The sequence below is a fragment of the Mirounga leonina genome, unplaced genomic scaffold, assembly GCF_011800145.1.
Source record: "Mirounga leonina isolate KUSES-001 unplaced genomic scaffold, KU_Mleo_1.0 Mir_170, whole genome shotgun sequence".
Lineage (NCBI taxonomy): Eukaryota > Metazoa > Chordata > Mammalia > Carnivora > Phocidae > Mirounga > Mirounga leonina.
In genome coordinates this window covers 21,491,492-21,506,927 of record NW_023270433.1, presented here as the reverse complement: position 1 = coordinate 21,506,927, position 15,436 = coordinate 21,491,492, and the positions used below count along the sequence as shown (strand labels likewise).

At 41.1% G+C, this 15,436-nt stretch overlaps 1 protein-coding gene across 5 annotated transcripts in view; it reads right to left on the bottom strand.

The window, feature by feature from the left end:
* ECPAS (Ecm29 proteasome adaptor and scaffold) overlaps positions 1-15,436 on the bottom strand; it is a 102,311-nt gene that overhangs the window by 68,196 nt on the left and 18,679 nt on the right. For all 5 annotated transcript variants that reach the window (XM_035016070.1, XM_035016068.1, XM_035016067.1 and 2 more), the window contains one exon: positions 5,032-5,162. In XM_035016070.1, the coding sequence (XP_034871961.1) occupies positions 5,032-5,162 (131 nt within the window). The remainder of the gene's footprint in view (positions 1-5,031; positions 5,163-15,436) is intronic.

The following is a 15,436-nucleotide window of genomic DNA, read 5'->3' as shown; positions in this document are numbered from 1 at the left end:
ACTAAAGCAATATAAGTAATAATAAGCTTCCTCTCCTTCAAGTGGGAAAAGAGAAGAGAGATCTGCAAGTCAATAATTCCCATGGGTGGAAAGCAAAATCCAGAAGCTTATGTCAAATGGCCCCAATCTTACTCTAAGAGTGAGATTATCTTGCTACGAGAGAAGTGAGAAACTGATCATTGAAAAATGACATTTTTAGGGGCGCCTGGATGGCTCAGTCGGTTAAGCGCCTGCCTTCGGCTCAGGTCATGATCTCCAGGTCCTGGGATCGAGCCCCATGTCGGGCTCCCTGCTCGGCAGGGAGCCTGCTTCTCCCTCTCCCTCTGGCCCTCCTCCCTGCTTGTGCCTCTCTCTCGCTCTATAAAGAAATAAATCGCTCTCAAATAAATAAAATCTTAAAAAAAAAAAAAGGAAAGAAAAATAACATTTTTAGAAAGCCTCACCTGAGAAAGACTCAAGGATTTAAGGTATCTGTTCTGGAGGGCCAGGCCTATATACTGTTCTCCATCATTTCTAAAATGTGTGCTCTAGCTTCAAAGCAAGTATTAAAGAGAGTTATAGAGGGGTACCTGGGTGGTTCAGTCAGTTAAGCGTCCAACTCTTGATTTTGGCTCAGGTCATGATCTCAGGGTGGTGGGATCAAGCCCTGTGTGGGGCTCTGTGCTCCACAGGGTGTCTGCTTGCCCCTTTCCTTTTGCCCCTCTCCCCACTTGCGTGCTTGCTTGGGCACACTCACTCTCTCTCTCTAAAATAAATAAATAGGGGCACCTGGGTGGCTCAGTCGGTTAAGCGTCTGCCTTCAGCTCGGGTCACGATCCCAGAGTCCTGGAATGGAGCCCCACGTCAGGCTCCCTGCTCAGCGGGGAGTCTGCTTCTCCCTCTGTCCCTCACCCTGCTCGTGCTCGCTCTCTCTTGCTCTTTCTCAAATAAATAAATTTTAAAATTAAGTAAATCTTTTAAAAAATAAATAGAATTGTAGGACTATCCCTGGCAACAACAAAAGTTCAAGTGAATCTAGAGCAATAATGAAATGTGAATTTTAATAACAACAACAAAGCCTGCTTCTCCCTCTCCCAATCCCCCTGCTTGTGTTCCCTGTCTTGCTATCTCTCTCTCTGTCAAATAAATAAAAATCTTAAAAAAAACAGGAGCACCTGGGTGGCTCAGTTGGTTAAGCGACTGCCTTCAGCTCAGGTCATGGTCCTGGAGTCCCGGGATCGAGTCCCGCATCGGGCTCCCTGCTCGGCAGGGAGTCTGCTTCTCCCTCTGACCCTCCTCCCTCTCATGCTCTCTGTCTCTCATTGTCTCTCTCTCAAATAAATAAATAAAATCTTTAAAAAAAAAATGTATAATCTATGTCTGTTTAATGAATAATGAAATAGCTGACATTTATCAAACAGTTTCTGTACAGAACACACCTCTGCATAGCACTCTGCATTTCCTATCTGATTCTCACAACCAGAGAGACGGTATTGTCATTCCCATTTCACAGGTGAGGAAGCAGAGGCTCAGGGGACTAAAGTAACTTGTCCTAGGACACTGAGCCACCAGGTGGCATAGTAAAAATCTGATTCCAACACTGACAGTCGAGCTCAATTCATCTGAAGTGTCTGTCACCATGAGTCATCCTTGGAACCACTAATATACCTTACAGAGACCTAGAAACTTGCATTACCACACATACTCATCTCAACTTCCTAGCTGTCCAGACCTAAGATACAGCTGACTGACGGAGAAAAGAATCAGGAGGAACCAGGCTCAAGAAACAGCCCTCGTCTGACAATCTAATCTAGACTGAGTCCTGGCAGAGCTCTATGGGAAATCATTATTAGTGACAATCATGCCCACAATCACGCACTTTCTTTTTATGATAATTTTTTTCTTACTTTAAATAAACGACAGGGGCACCTGGGTGGCTCAGTCGTTAAGCGTCTGCCTTCGGCTCAGGTCATGATCCCAGGGTACTGGGATCGAGCCCCGCATCGGGCTCCCTGCTCAGCGGGAAGTCTGCTTCTCCCTCTCCCACCCCCCTGCTTGTGTTCCCTCTCTTGCTATTTCTTTCTCTGTCAAATACATAAATAAAAATCTTAAAAAAAATAAGTAAATAAATAAATAAACATTAAAAAAAAAAAATCAACCCCAAACCAACCTTCCCCATGGACAACAATCAGTAAACCTACAGAATCACCAGCCTCAGGTATACAGTATCTTGTCTATATCAGTTCTTACTACTCATGTATTTATAATTCATTTATTCATTAATAAGCTTTTTAATTGAAGTATAAAACATAACTAAAGTGTACAATTGAGAGTGCATGGCCCAATAAATTTTCATAGAGTAAGCACACCTGGAACCACAAAAGCCCTATCTACCCCATGCCCCTTCACTCACTAACCCCTCTTCCCCAAAAGTTACCACTATCCTGACTTCGAACACCATTTTTTTAAAGATTTTATTTATTGGCGAGAGAGTGTGAGCGAGAGAGAGCACAAGCTGGGGAAGGGGCAGAGGGAGACGGAGGGACCGAGGGGAGGGAGGAGTGGACTCCCCGCTGAGCAAGGACCCCCCCCCCATGCAGGACTCGATCCCAGGACCCTGGGATCATGAGCTGAGCCGAAGGCAGGCGCTTAACGACTGAGCCACCCAGGCATTCCTCGAACACCATTTTTAAATTTCTGTAAATGGAACACATAAAGCATTCAGACACGAGTTCGCCTTATTTGCCATCGTGTCTGGGACTCACCCATGCTGCTGCTCATAGCAGCAGTTCACTTTCACTGCTCTAGTAAGGAGATCCCGTCATTTATCCACTCTCCTACTGACAGACATGAGATTATTTCCAGTTTGGGCTATTACCAATAATGCTGCTATGAACATTCTTAGATATGCTTTTAGTGCACATATATACATAATTCTGTTATATATGAACTCAGGACTGGATATGCGTCATGGAGTATGCATAGGATAAGCTTTCGAGTATTTCCAAACAGTTTTCCAAAATGGTTATACTAATTTACACACCAACCAGCAGTCTGTGAGAGTTCCAGTCCAACCTTGTCAGTATGTGGTATGGGCAGTCTTTAATTTTAGATATTCTAATGACAGCCTACATTTAAAGTTGGCTATGAAGTAAAATTCTACATAACAAACCTTGTTTTCCTTAAAATAGCAAATATACTCTAATATGTCAGTAGAAATCTAAAACTTTTATTTCTCTTTCACTCAATTTATCCACAAATTACCACCTACCCTTGCAGGGTATCCTGCTTAAGTCTAATTTGCATCATGACACTGATAGTTAGGAACCCAAAAATTACACAACTGACAATCAATACAAGTTTTCATCAATCACAAAATTTCACACATTGAAATTATGTGTACATGAGCTTTCAAATTGCTGCCCACTGGCGTCCCTGTTTCCTCTCCCCAAAGCCTGACCACCTATCACTCCTATCACTGGGTGCACTGGGTGGCCCTCAGGTCCCTGAAGTCGTCCCACACTGTTCTAGCTCAGAACATCCACACAGGGCCTGCTGTATCTTATATGGTCTTCCCATCTCTCTGTCTGGCTACTTCCTACACACCACAGAGGCCTTCCTTATGCCCCACATTCAGTTTAAATCAAGTCCTCAAATATATTCTTTCAAAGATCCTTTTCTATCTTGGCACTTACTACAATTTATAACTGGATACTGTCTGTCTGACTGTTTAATACCAGTCTCCCCAATTAGATGTTTCTTTCATTCACTAGCGTGAATTCTGCTAGTTACCTAGCAGAAACGAACTCATGAGGGGCCTTTTAGTATAACTTGCTCTCCTGAGGGTAACAGAAAGCCACAGAGGAGTTTTAAATAGGACAGTGACAGGATCAAATACATATGTGTTCAGCAAAGCAGTGTTAACAACAGGCACGTCAAATACCTGATGAGAATGTCCTGTCTCTTCCTGCAAACATAACAGATGTTCTTAAAGAGACTCTTTGTCCAATAAACCCAAATTGGGCCTCAGAATCCCTCTCAGGGCAGACCTCCAAGGAGCCATTTCCAATCAATCACAGTGGCCTAAGGGATGAAACTTGATGACAGCTCTAAGACCTGAAGGTCTAGTATAAATACACCAGAAGACTAATGAACTATTTTAAAAATGAAGGGGGCAAATGTTCCCTGCAGAACATTTAGGTTAAAAAAGAAAATCTTGGGGCACCTGGGTGGCTCAATCAGTTAAGTATTTGTGCCTTGGGCTCAGGTCATGATCCTGGGGTCCTGGGATCGAGCCCTCCCTGCTCATCAGGGAGTCTGCTTGTCCCTCTCCCTCTGCCCCTCCCCCCACCAGCTTGTACTTTCTCTCTCTCACTCTCTGTCTCAAATAAATAATGAATCGTTGAACACTACATCAAAAACTAATGATGTACCGTATGTTGGCTAACTGAACATAATAAAAAAAACCTCTACACCTGAAAGTAATATTACACTGTATGTTAACAAACTGGAATTGAAATAAAAACTTGAAAAATTAAAAATAAACAAAAATAAAATAAATAATAAATAAAACCTTAAAAAAAAAATCTTGATGTGATAGTTACCCAACTTTTGGTGACAGTACTTCAGAATCCTAAAACAGGAGCTGTACGGTATCTTGCTTTTTAAAAAAATTATTTTGCTTAATTTTCATGAAAGTTGTATTCATAGTCAGCCAAAGCTAAAGAATATTTTTGCCCCATTACCACCTGACTTTCATATCGGAATCAAGGGCATGGCTTTTAGATCAAGCCTCCACATACGCGGAATAACGATCTCAATTCTATCATCGGGCACTGGGGCCAAGTGTACGGCTGGCACTAAATGCAGCTGTGCTAAGCATACAAAAGCTACGTTTAAGTCACGTAAGCTGGTCCCAGACTCACTCTCCACTTTGAAAGGCCATAATGAGACCATGAACCTGGATGTCAATAATGAGAACAGAAAACTCACTTCATAATATACACCCATTTACTCACCATTTAACTCCCCCAACCGTCCCAACATGCTTACCTTTTTGCGTACTCCTTCTTGGGTGCTGGACAGTTTGAGCAAAACAGGAGGAAGGAATTTAGATATAATATTCTGTAATTGTTCATCTGTTTCAGCATGGCCAAGTCGTAAAAAGACCCGTTCAAGCTGATCTATAATATAAGAAGAAAAAAAGAACTTAACAAATCAAACACAACCAAAACTAGGTATTTTTATAGCTTAATCCTTTTCCTGTACTACAGTTCACTCAGTCATGATTAACCACAACTAGCCCTGTATGCAGATGACTCTGACATAGTAGGACACAACACTAAAAAAGGTTTACTACTGGGGCGCCTGGGTGGCTCAGTCGTTAAGCGTCTGCCTTCGTCTCAGGTCATGATCCCAGGGTCCTGGGATTGAGCCCCACATGGGGCTCCCTGCTCAGCGGGAAGCCTGCTTCTCCCTCTCCCACTCACCCTGCTTGTGGTTCCCTCTCTCGCTGTGTCTCTCTCTGTCAAATAAGTAAATAAAATCTTAAAAAAAAAAAAAAAAAAGGTTTACTAGTTATTTATACTGTCTTACAACTGTCCTGGTCATTTAACCCCTAGAAGAGAGGAAAACAAAGCCAAGAGTATCAAAATTCTCTTCTACATATAGTTATTCCTTTTTTCTAAAGGATTTGTATACTGAAAAAAATACAAAAATTTTGAAGAAATCTTCTAGATCTAGCTAGCAATGGGAAGGAGAACTTTAATCAGACACCAGGGACAATATCTGTTTGGTGAAGCCACCTTACTGATGGAAGTTTCTCCACAGACAGAACCACTGCCCACTACTGTGGTGGGATTACCTAAGCAGAATGTGACAGACCAGTTTCAACCAAGAAAGCCTCTATGAGAGGAACATGTTGAACAGCACCACCGTGATGCTCTCGGCAAAACCCAGACTGTGGCAAAGTACAGAACAGGGTAGGCAGAACATTCCAAGGGAGGGGAGGGGTAGGGACAGGGGAACCTACCATTTGCAAATGCCTGCATATTTTATTTTAAGGAATTACTGTTAATTTCTTAGGTGTAATAACGGTATTGTGGTTTATGTTTGTTTTTCAAGATTCTTATAAAAATTATCACTTGTGATTGAGGAGACTTCTGAGGGGCTAGAAATGCCCTGTATCTTGTTCTGGGTGATGGTTACAAAAACATATAGCTTGATAAAAATTCATCAAGCTCTACACTTTCATACTCTCTACTCTATTATACCTCAATTTAAAATTTTATTTAAGAGAGTATTTTTTAGAGATCAAGACTGAAATATCTATAGGTGAAATAATATAGTTACTGGGATTTACCTGAAATAACCAAAGGTGTACTGGAAATTTGCTAAGAGAGTAAATTTCAGCTCTCACCACACATACACAAAAAGATAACTATGTGAGAAGATGTATTAATTAGTTTGACTACAGTAATCATTCCACATGTACATATATATCAAATCATCACGATGTACCCCTTAAATATACACAATTTTTATTCTTTTAATATAAATAAAGTAATAGCCTCATTTGGGTCTTCATAAAAAAATAATAATCACGGGCAGAGGGGTGAGGCATGGGGAGAGGCCATATAAATGAAACCAAGATTGGCCACTGATCGATAATTGTTCAAGCTGCATGACAGATACTGAGAATTTGTACTTTTGTGTATGCTTGACGTTTTCCAAATTTTTCAAAGACGCACACACACAGAACATAGAGGCAAGACATTCTGGTAGCAACAAGCACACCCTGCACCCAAATCCTGGTTGTTAAATACCATTCTCCAAAAAGAGGAACCAGGCTCCTTGAAAAAATGACGGATTCTGGGGCTGGAGCGCTGAAAAAGCAAGATGACCCTGAAGCATTTTGTCATGCTAGAAAGAAAATGGGGCGTGAAACACATCAAAGGTCTCCAGGAGCCACCTGAAAGAGTTCCAATATGGCCAAGGCTGGAATAATTTGAGGAACAAAATAAGTAACACAGAACTGGATTATAACCCAAAGTATAAAATTAATCTACATGAATCCATGCCGATGTAAAGAAATCATTAAATGATGAAATTCACTGGGGGGAAAAGAAACACATCTTTCTTCTAAAAGAATTCCAAATAATGTATGTAGGTACCTCCCCCTGCAGGAGGTATGGCTTCATTTCTGCTTCTACCCTCTCTGAAAGGGTAGACTAGGTTTAGTGACCTGCTTCCAAAGAACAGAAAAAGGAAAAAGGAAAAGGTTGATGCTACAGTGGAGACACGTGATAAATACGATCTCTACCAAGTGATGAACGTTAACACCATGACTGATGTCACAGGGCTATCATGATCCCTGATAGGATGTGACAAGAAGGGCACTGCACCTCTGTGGTGTTCTTTCAAAAGCCCCAGACCCCCCATCTCATTATCAGTAAAACCACCAGAAAAACCCAAATTGGAAGAGCTTCTACAGGATATCCAGCCAGTACCGCTCCAGGCTTCAAGATGGTGAAACACAAGGAAAGACTAAGACACTGTCACAGACCAGAGGAGACCGGAGAGACAACTAAGCACAGGGCGGTGCCCTGGGTTGGATCCCAGAACAGAAAGAGGACATTAATGGGAAAAAGTGGTGAAATCCAAATAAAGTCTCAAAGTTAGCCCAAAGCTCAATGGTAAAGGAAGAAAAGAGTAAAGAAGAAGGAAGGAGGAAAAGGCAGGCAGGACGGCTGTGAGAGCAGCAGATGAGATGATTCTACGTGGTGGCTGTGCAATCAGTCTGCGGCACTCGTGCCAGCATAGGAGGCTCTGCCCCAGTGCCTCTCAGATCTCAGGCAGCAAACACTGCCCACAGATTTTAGCTACAGAAACGATGGAAGAATCATTCTGGGGAAGAAGACAGAAAGTTAAATTCCTCATAACAAACTGACGTAGACAATCTGTACCAAAGGCTTAAAAAGGCAAGTGATACCGGTCTCTTTCGTTTTTCGAACAACCATTCGGTTTCTTCCTATGTCTCCCCAGTATAGTGCCTAAACTTTCCGCTCTCCCTCACTAGGAAAGAAAATGTAGCATCCTAAATTCAATAAAATTATTTATGATGGGACCATGGGAATGCCAAAAGGGCACCAAGCATCATATGGAGTCCCTCCAAAACGGGCCAAGTATACCAGAGGAAGAGTTAAAGCCTCCTACACCCTTTGAGGAGGATCAGTGTAACACTCTTATGCCATCTTTAGATACACACCATACTTTAAATAAAAGGTAATTAATCATGTTCAAGCTTTATGAAAAGAAATGTAAATAAGTCCTGATAATAATCAAGTACTAAAATTATCAACCCGTCAAAGCTAACAAAATTAAAAGTAAAGATTTAGCAATAGTATGGTCTCTGAATCCTGTTTTTAGAGGCACAGAAAGAATGTGAACTCCAGGGACGCCTGGGTGGCTCAGTCAGTTAAGCAGCTGCCTTCAACTCAGGCCATGATCTCAGGGTCCTGGGATCGAGCCCCACTTAGCTCTCTCTGCCTCCCCCCCGGCCCCGCCCCGCTCATGCCCATGCTCTCTCTCTCAAATAAACAAATAAAATCGTAAAAAAAAAAAAAAAGGTATCTGAATTCTGTGCCCTTACCCAACCCAGGAAACAACCTCATGAAAGTGACAAGGCAAATTAGGCCTAGGACCCCAAAAGTGTCTATTCAGAAACAAGAAGGATTGTAACCAATTAGACAATCTGGAAGAAATAGATGCATTCCTATAGAAGTATAAACTACCAGAACTGAATCAGGAAGAAATAGAAAACCTGAACAGACCCATAACCAGTAAAGAAATTGAAGCAATAATCAAAAATCTCCCAAGAGCCCAGGGCCAGATGGCTTCCCAGGGGAATTCTACCAACCATTTCAAGAAGAATTAATACCTATTCTTCTGGAACTGTTCCAAAAAACAGAAATGGAAGGAAAACTTCCAAACTCATTTTATGAAACCAGCATTACCTTGATCCCAAAACCAGACAAAGACCCCATTAGAAAGGAGAATTACAGACCAATATCCCAAATGAACATGGATGCAAAAATTCTCACCAAAATACTAGCCAATAGGATCCAACAGTATAATAAAAGGCTTATTCACCACGACCAAGTGGGATTTATCCCTGGGCTGCAAGGTTGGTTCAACACCCGCAAATCAGTCAATGTGATACAATACATTAATAAAAGAAAGAACAAGAACCATATGATCCTCTCAATAGACACAGAAAAAGCATTTGACAAAGTACAGCATCCTTTCTTCATTAAAACTCTTCAGAATGTAGGGATAGACGGTACATACCTCAATATCATAAAAGCCATCTATGAAAAACCCACAGCGAATATCATACTCAATGGGGAAAAACAGAGCTTTTCCCCTAAGGTCAGGAACACGGCAGGAATGTCCACTATCACTACTGCTGTTCAACACAGTACCAGAAGTCCTAGCCTCAGCAATCAGACAACAAAAAGAAATAAAAGGCATCCAAACTGGCAAAGAAGAAGTGAAACTCACTTTTTGCTGATGATACGATACTTTATGTGGAAAACCCAAAAGACTCCACCCCAAAACTGCTAGAATTCATACAGGAATTCAGTAAAGTGGCAGGATATAAAATCAATACACAGAAATCAGTTGCATTCCTATACACCAACAGACAGAAGAAAGAGAAATTAAGGAGTCGATCCCATTTACAATTGCACCCAAAACCATAACATACCTAGGAATAAATCTACCAAAGAGGCAAAGGATCTGTACTCAGAAAACTATAGAATACTCATGAAAGAATTGAGGAAGTCACCAAGAAATGGAAAAGCGTTCCATGCTCATGGACTGGAAGAACAAATACTGTGAAAATGTCTGTTACCTAGAGCAATCTACACATTTAATGCAATCCCTATCAAAATACCATCCACTTTTTTCAAAGAAATGGAACAAATAATCCTAAAATTTGTATGGAACCAGAAAAGACCCCACATAGCCAGAGGAATGTTGAAAAAGAAAAGCAAAGCTGGCGGCATCACAATTCCAGACTCCCAGCTCTATTACAAAGCTGTCATCATCAAGACAGTATGGTACTGGCACAAAAACAGACACATAGATCAATGGAACAGAACAGAGAGCCCAGAAATGGACCCTCAACTCTATGGTCAACTAATCTTCGACAAAGCAGGAAAGAATGTCCAATGGAGAAAAGACAGTCTCTTCAACAAACGTTGGGAAAATTGGACAGCCACATGCAGAAGAATGAAACTGGACCATTTCCTTACACCACACACAAAAACAGACTCAAAATTCTTGAAAGACCTAAATGTGAGACAGGAGTCCATCAAAATCCCTTGAGAACACAGGCAGCAACCTCTTCAACCTCAGCCACAGCAACTTCTTCTTAGACACATCGCCAAAGGCAAGGGAAGCGAAGGCAAAAATGAACTATCGGGACTTCATCAAGATAAAAAGCTTTTGCACAGCAAAGGGAGCACTGAACAAAACCAAAAGACAACTGACAGAATGGGAGAAGATATTTGCAAATGACATATCAAATAAAGGGCTAGTATCCAAAATCTATAAAGAACTTATCAAACTCAACACCCAAAGAACAACTAATCCAATCAAGAAATGGGCAGTCAAGATGTCCATCGACAGATGAATGGATAAAGAAGATGTGGTATATATATACAATGGAATATTATGCAGCCATCAAAAGGAATGAGATCTTGCCATTTGCAAGATCCATCGACGTCGATGGAACTGGAGGGTATTATGTTGAGTGAAATAAGTCAAAAAGAGAAAGACATGTATCATATGATCTCACTGATATGAGGAATTCTTAATCGCAGGAAACAAACTGAGTGTTGTTGGAGTCGGGGGTGGGGTGGGAGGGATGGGGTGACTGGGTGATAGACACTGGGGAGGGTATGTGCTCTGGTAAGCGCTGTGAATTGTGCAAGACTGTTGAATCTCAGATCTGTACCTCTGAAACAAATAATGCAATATATGTTAAGAAAAAAAAAAAAGAAGAAGAAGAAGGTAGCGGGAGGGGAAGAATGAAGTGGGGGAAATCGGAGGGGTAGACGAACCATGAGAGATGATGGACTCTGAAAAACAAACAGGGTTCTAGAGGGGAGGGGGGTGGGAGGATGGGTTGGCCTGGTGGTGGGTATTGAGGAGGGCACATTCTGCATGGAGCACTGGGTGTTGTGCACAAACAATGAATCATGGAACACTTCATCTAAAACTAATGATGTAATGTATGGGGATTAACATAAGAATAAAAAAAATTAAAAAAAAAAAAAAAAAGAAACGGGCAGAAGACATGAACAGACATTTTTCCAAAGAAGACATCCAAATGGCCAACAGACCCATGAAAAAGTGCTCAACATCGCTCGGCATTAGCGAAATCCAAATCAAAATCTCAATGAGATATCACCTCATACCAGTCAGAATGGCTAAAATCAACAAGTCAGGAAATGACATATGTTGGCAAGGATGCAGAGAAAGGGGAACCCTCCTACACTGTTGGTGCGAATGCAAGCTGGTGCAGCCACTCTGGAAAACAGTATGGAGGTTCCTCAAAAAGTTGAAAATAGAGCTACCCTACGACCCAGCAACTGTATTACTGAGTATTTACCCCAAAGATACAAATGTAGTGATCTGCAGGGACACCTGCACCCCAATGTTTACAGCAGCAATGTCCACAATAGCCAAACTATGGAAAGAGCCAAGATGTCCATCAACAGATGAATGGATAAAGAAGATGTGGTGTATATATATATATATATATAATGGAATATTATGCAGCCACCAAAAAAAAAAAAAAACAACGAAATCTTGCCATTTGCAACAACGTGGATGGAACTAGAGGGTATTATGCTAAGCAAAATAAGTCAATCAGAGAAAGACAAGTATCATATGATCTCACTGATATGAGGAATTTGAGAAACAAGACAGAGGATCATAGGGGAAGGGAGGAAAAAATGAAACAAGAAGAAACCAGAGAGGAAGACAAACCATAAGAGACTCTTAATCTCAGGAAACAAACTGAGGGTTGCTGGAATGTTGGGGGGTGGGAGGGATGGGGTGGCTGGGTGATGGACATTGGGGAGGGTATGTGCTATGGTGAGTGCTGTGAATTGTGTAAGACTGATGAATCATAGACCTGTACCTCTGAAACAAATAATACATTATATGTTAAAAAAAAAAAAAAAAAAAGACGATAATAGGAAGGGAAAAATGAAGGGGGGGGAATCAGAGGGGGAGAAGAACCATGAGAGACTATGGACTCTGAGAAACAAACTGAGGGTTTTAGAGGGGAGGGGGTGGGGGAATGAGTTAGCCTGGTGATGGGTATTAAAGAGGGCACGTATTGCATGGAGCACTGGGTGTTATACACAATGAATCATGGAACACTACATCAAAAACTAATGATGTAATGTATGGTGACTAACATAATAAAATTATATTTAAAAAAAGGACTGTAACCAAAAGTTCTGAAAATTCAAAAGGAATCCAACACTCAAATTCATCTTTCATACAGACTAAGTTTTCAGTTGTAGAAAGTGAGATCCTCCAGGCCATCACATAGTATCTGAGACATGACCAACACTACTTCAGAGTCAGAAGCCAGTTCCACCCTCTCCACAACTCCGACATTATTCACTGCATACAAACGCGTATCAAAGTATTTTCACTTATGAGAAAAAGACATTGCCATAACCTCAGATAATCACTGTTAAATGTGGAGAATATATTCTGAACTATTATTTCCTGTTCGTAAAACTAACATTATTTTAACCTAAAAACTGGAATATAACATAGAGTATTTTACAGTTTGCCTTTTTTTCCTTTTTTTTTTTTTTTTAAGATTTTATTTATTTATTTGACAGAGAGAGAGACAGCAAGAGAGGGAACACAAGCAGGGTAAGTGGGAGAGGGAGAAGCAAGCTTCCCGCCGAGCAGGGAGTGCGATGCGGGGCTAGATCCCAGGACCCTGGGATCATGACCTGAGCCAAAGGCAGATGCTTAACGACTGAGCCACCCAGGCGCCCCTTTCTTTTTCCTTTTGATTAATACAAGTCCTTTACCAGAAACCTTTGGAGCAATATATGTCTCAGAATATTTTAGATTTTAGAATGATAATATAGTGAATATACTGTGTATTTCAAATAACCCCATCCACCCAATGGGTTCTAGAGCAGTACCTGTAATCAAATACAGTCATATTTCTGTAATAAAACATATGGGCACTCACACTAAGTGGGATAATCAAAGATTATAAAGAACCACATATCCATTCAGGTCAGGTTTTAAATACCAAATGAAGAACACTAAAAAAATGTTTGGTTACATATAAAATCTTAAATATTTTTCCGTAGCACTAAATAAAAATCTAATTAATAATGGCTAAAGGAAGACTATCTATAGAAGTAGTATAACGTACTGAACGAACCCTCTATTTGTGTTATTACCAGTTAGGACCACAAACAATGCTTCAAAGAACATTCTTATCCATGCATCTGTTCACTTCTATGGGTTTCTGTAAGCTAAAACTCTAGAAATGGAACTGCTGAGTCAAAGGGTAGGTGGGTCATCAAGTTTAATAGATTTTGGAAAAATACCCTTCAAAAAGTCTGTGCTACTGAGTAATGTATGAAGTGTTGAATCACTATGTTGTATGCCTGAAATTAATATAACACTGTATGTTAACTACACTGGAGTTAAAATTAAAAACTTAATTTAAAAAGTCTGTGCTTATTTATACCACCAGCAGTGTATACAAGTAGCAATTTCCCCACACCCACTCCTACACTGAGTACTCAATTTTATAAAGACTGTAAGTAATCAATGTTAGCTGACTATGATAAATGAAAAGACTGTTGTCTTACTTTATACCTATTTTATCACTGAGGTAAAGTATCTTCTCAAATATTTATTGGTCCTTTGAAACACCTTCCTCAGCAAATTACTCATTATTCTTTTGAGTTGCTGACCTATAAAAGCTTTTATATATTGGGGGAAAAAATCTCCCCCTATTCTCCCACACATCATAAATACTTGCCTTGTGACTCTACAGCACTTCATTTTCGTATCTAAGGTTTTAAAATATAAATTTACCCTTCCTTCTTTTTATGGCTTCAGAGCTTCTAGTCATGCTTAGAAATGCCTTTCTTACTCTAAGATTACAAAAAAATAGTATATTCTGCAGAAAAGAGTTAACATAGGGGCGCCTGGGTGGCTCAGTCGTTGAGAGTCTGCCTTCGGCTCGGGTCATGGTCCCAAGGTCCTGGGATCGAGTCCCACATCGGGCTCCCTGCTCGGCGGGAAGCCTGCTTCTCCCTCTCCCACTCCCCCTGCTTGTGTTCCCTCTCTCGCTGTGTCTCTCTCTGTCAAATAAATAAATAAATAATCTTTAAAAAAAAAAAAAAAAAAAAGGAAGAAAAAGAAAAGAGTTAGCATAGCAGGCCTGAGATGGCTATCCTTAGAAACGCGTGCCTGCCAGGCTGGCCCTTGGCTGCCATCTGGAAATGGGTTTCAGGAGAGATCCCCCCACTCCCAGAACTGCTAAGAGTGGCTCACTGGGCCTAAACCCTTTGTACAAACAATATGGTTTATGCTGAACACGCTGAACACTTGCTTTCCTTCTCAGACTCCGGAATTGTGGTACGTGTTAGGCAGAAGATGCCAACATGACCAGCACTGATTAAAAGCCCTTGGCACTGAGTCTCTAAAGAGCATCTCTGGTAGACAACGTGTCACGCGTGTTGTCACAACTCACTGCTAGAGGGATTAAGCATGTCCTGTGTGACTCCACTCGAGTGGACTCTTGGACGCCTATATCTGGTTTCCTCTGGACTTTGCTCCACATATGTGCCTTTTCCCTTTGCTGATTTTGCTTTTTATCCTTTCACTGTAATACATCTTAGACATGAGTACAAATATATGTGGAGTCCTGTGAATTCAACTCACTGAACCTGGAGGTGGACTTGGGAGACCCCTGCCACATATATTTACCTATGTTTTCTTCCTACTCTTATGATTTTGCTTTCTGCATTCAAGTCTTTAATCTAGCTGGAATTTTTTTTTGCGGGGAGAGGGGGCACATGGACATAAGAAACCTAGTCTTGGGGCGCCTGGGTGGCTCAGTCGTTAAGCGTCTGCCTTGGGCTCAGGTCATGGTCCCAGGGTCCTGGGATCAAGCCCCGCATCAGGCTCCCTGCTCAGCGGGGAGCCTGCTTCTCCCTCTCCCACACCCACTGCTTGTGTTCCCTCTCTCGCTATGTCTCTCTCTGTCAAATAAATAAATAAAATCTTAAAAAAAAAAAAAGAAAAAAGAAACCTAGTCTTTTGTGGGTTCTTAAAATCTTTTTCATTGTGAAATAAAACATCTACAAAAGTGCACAAAATGGAAGTG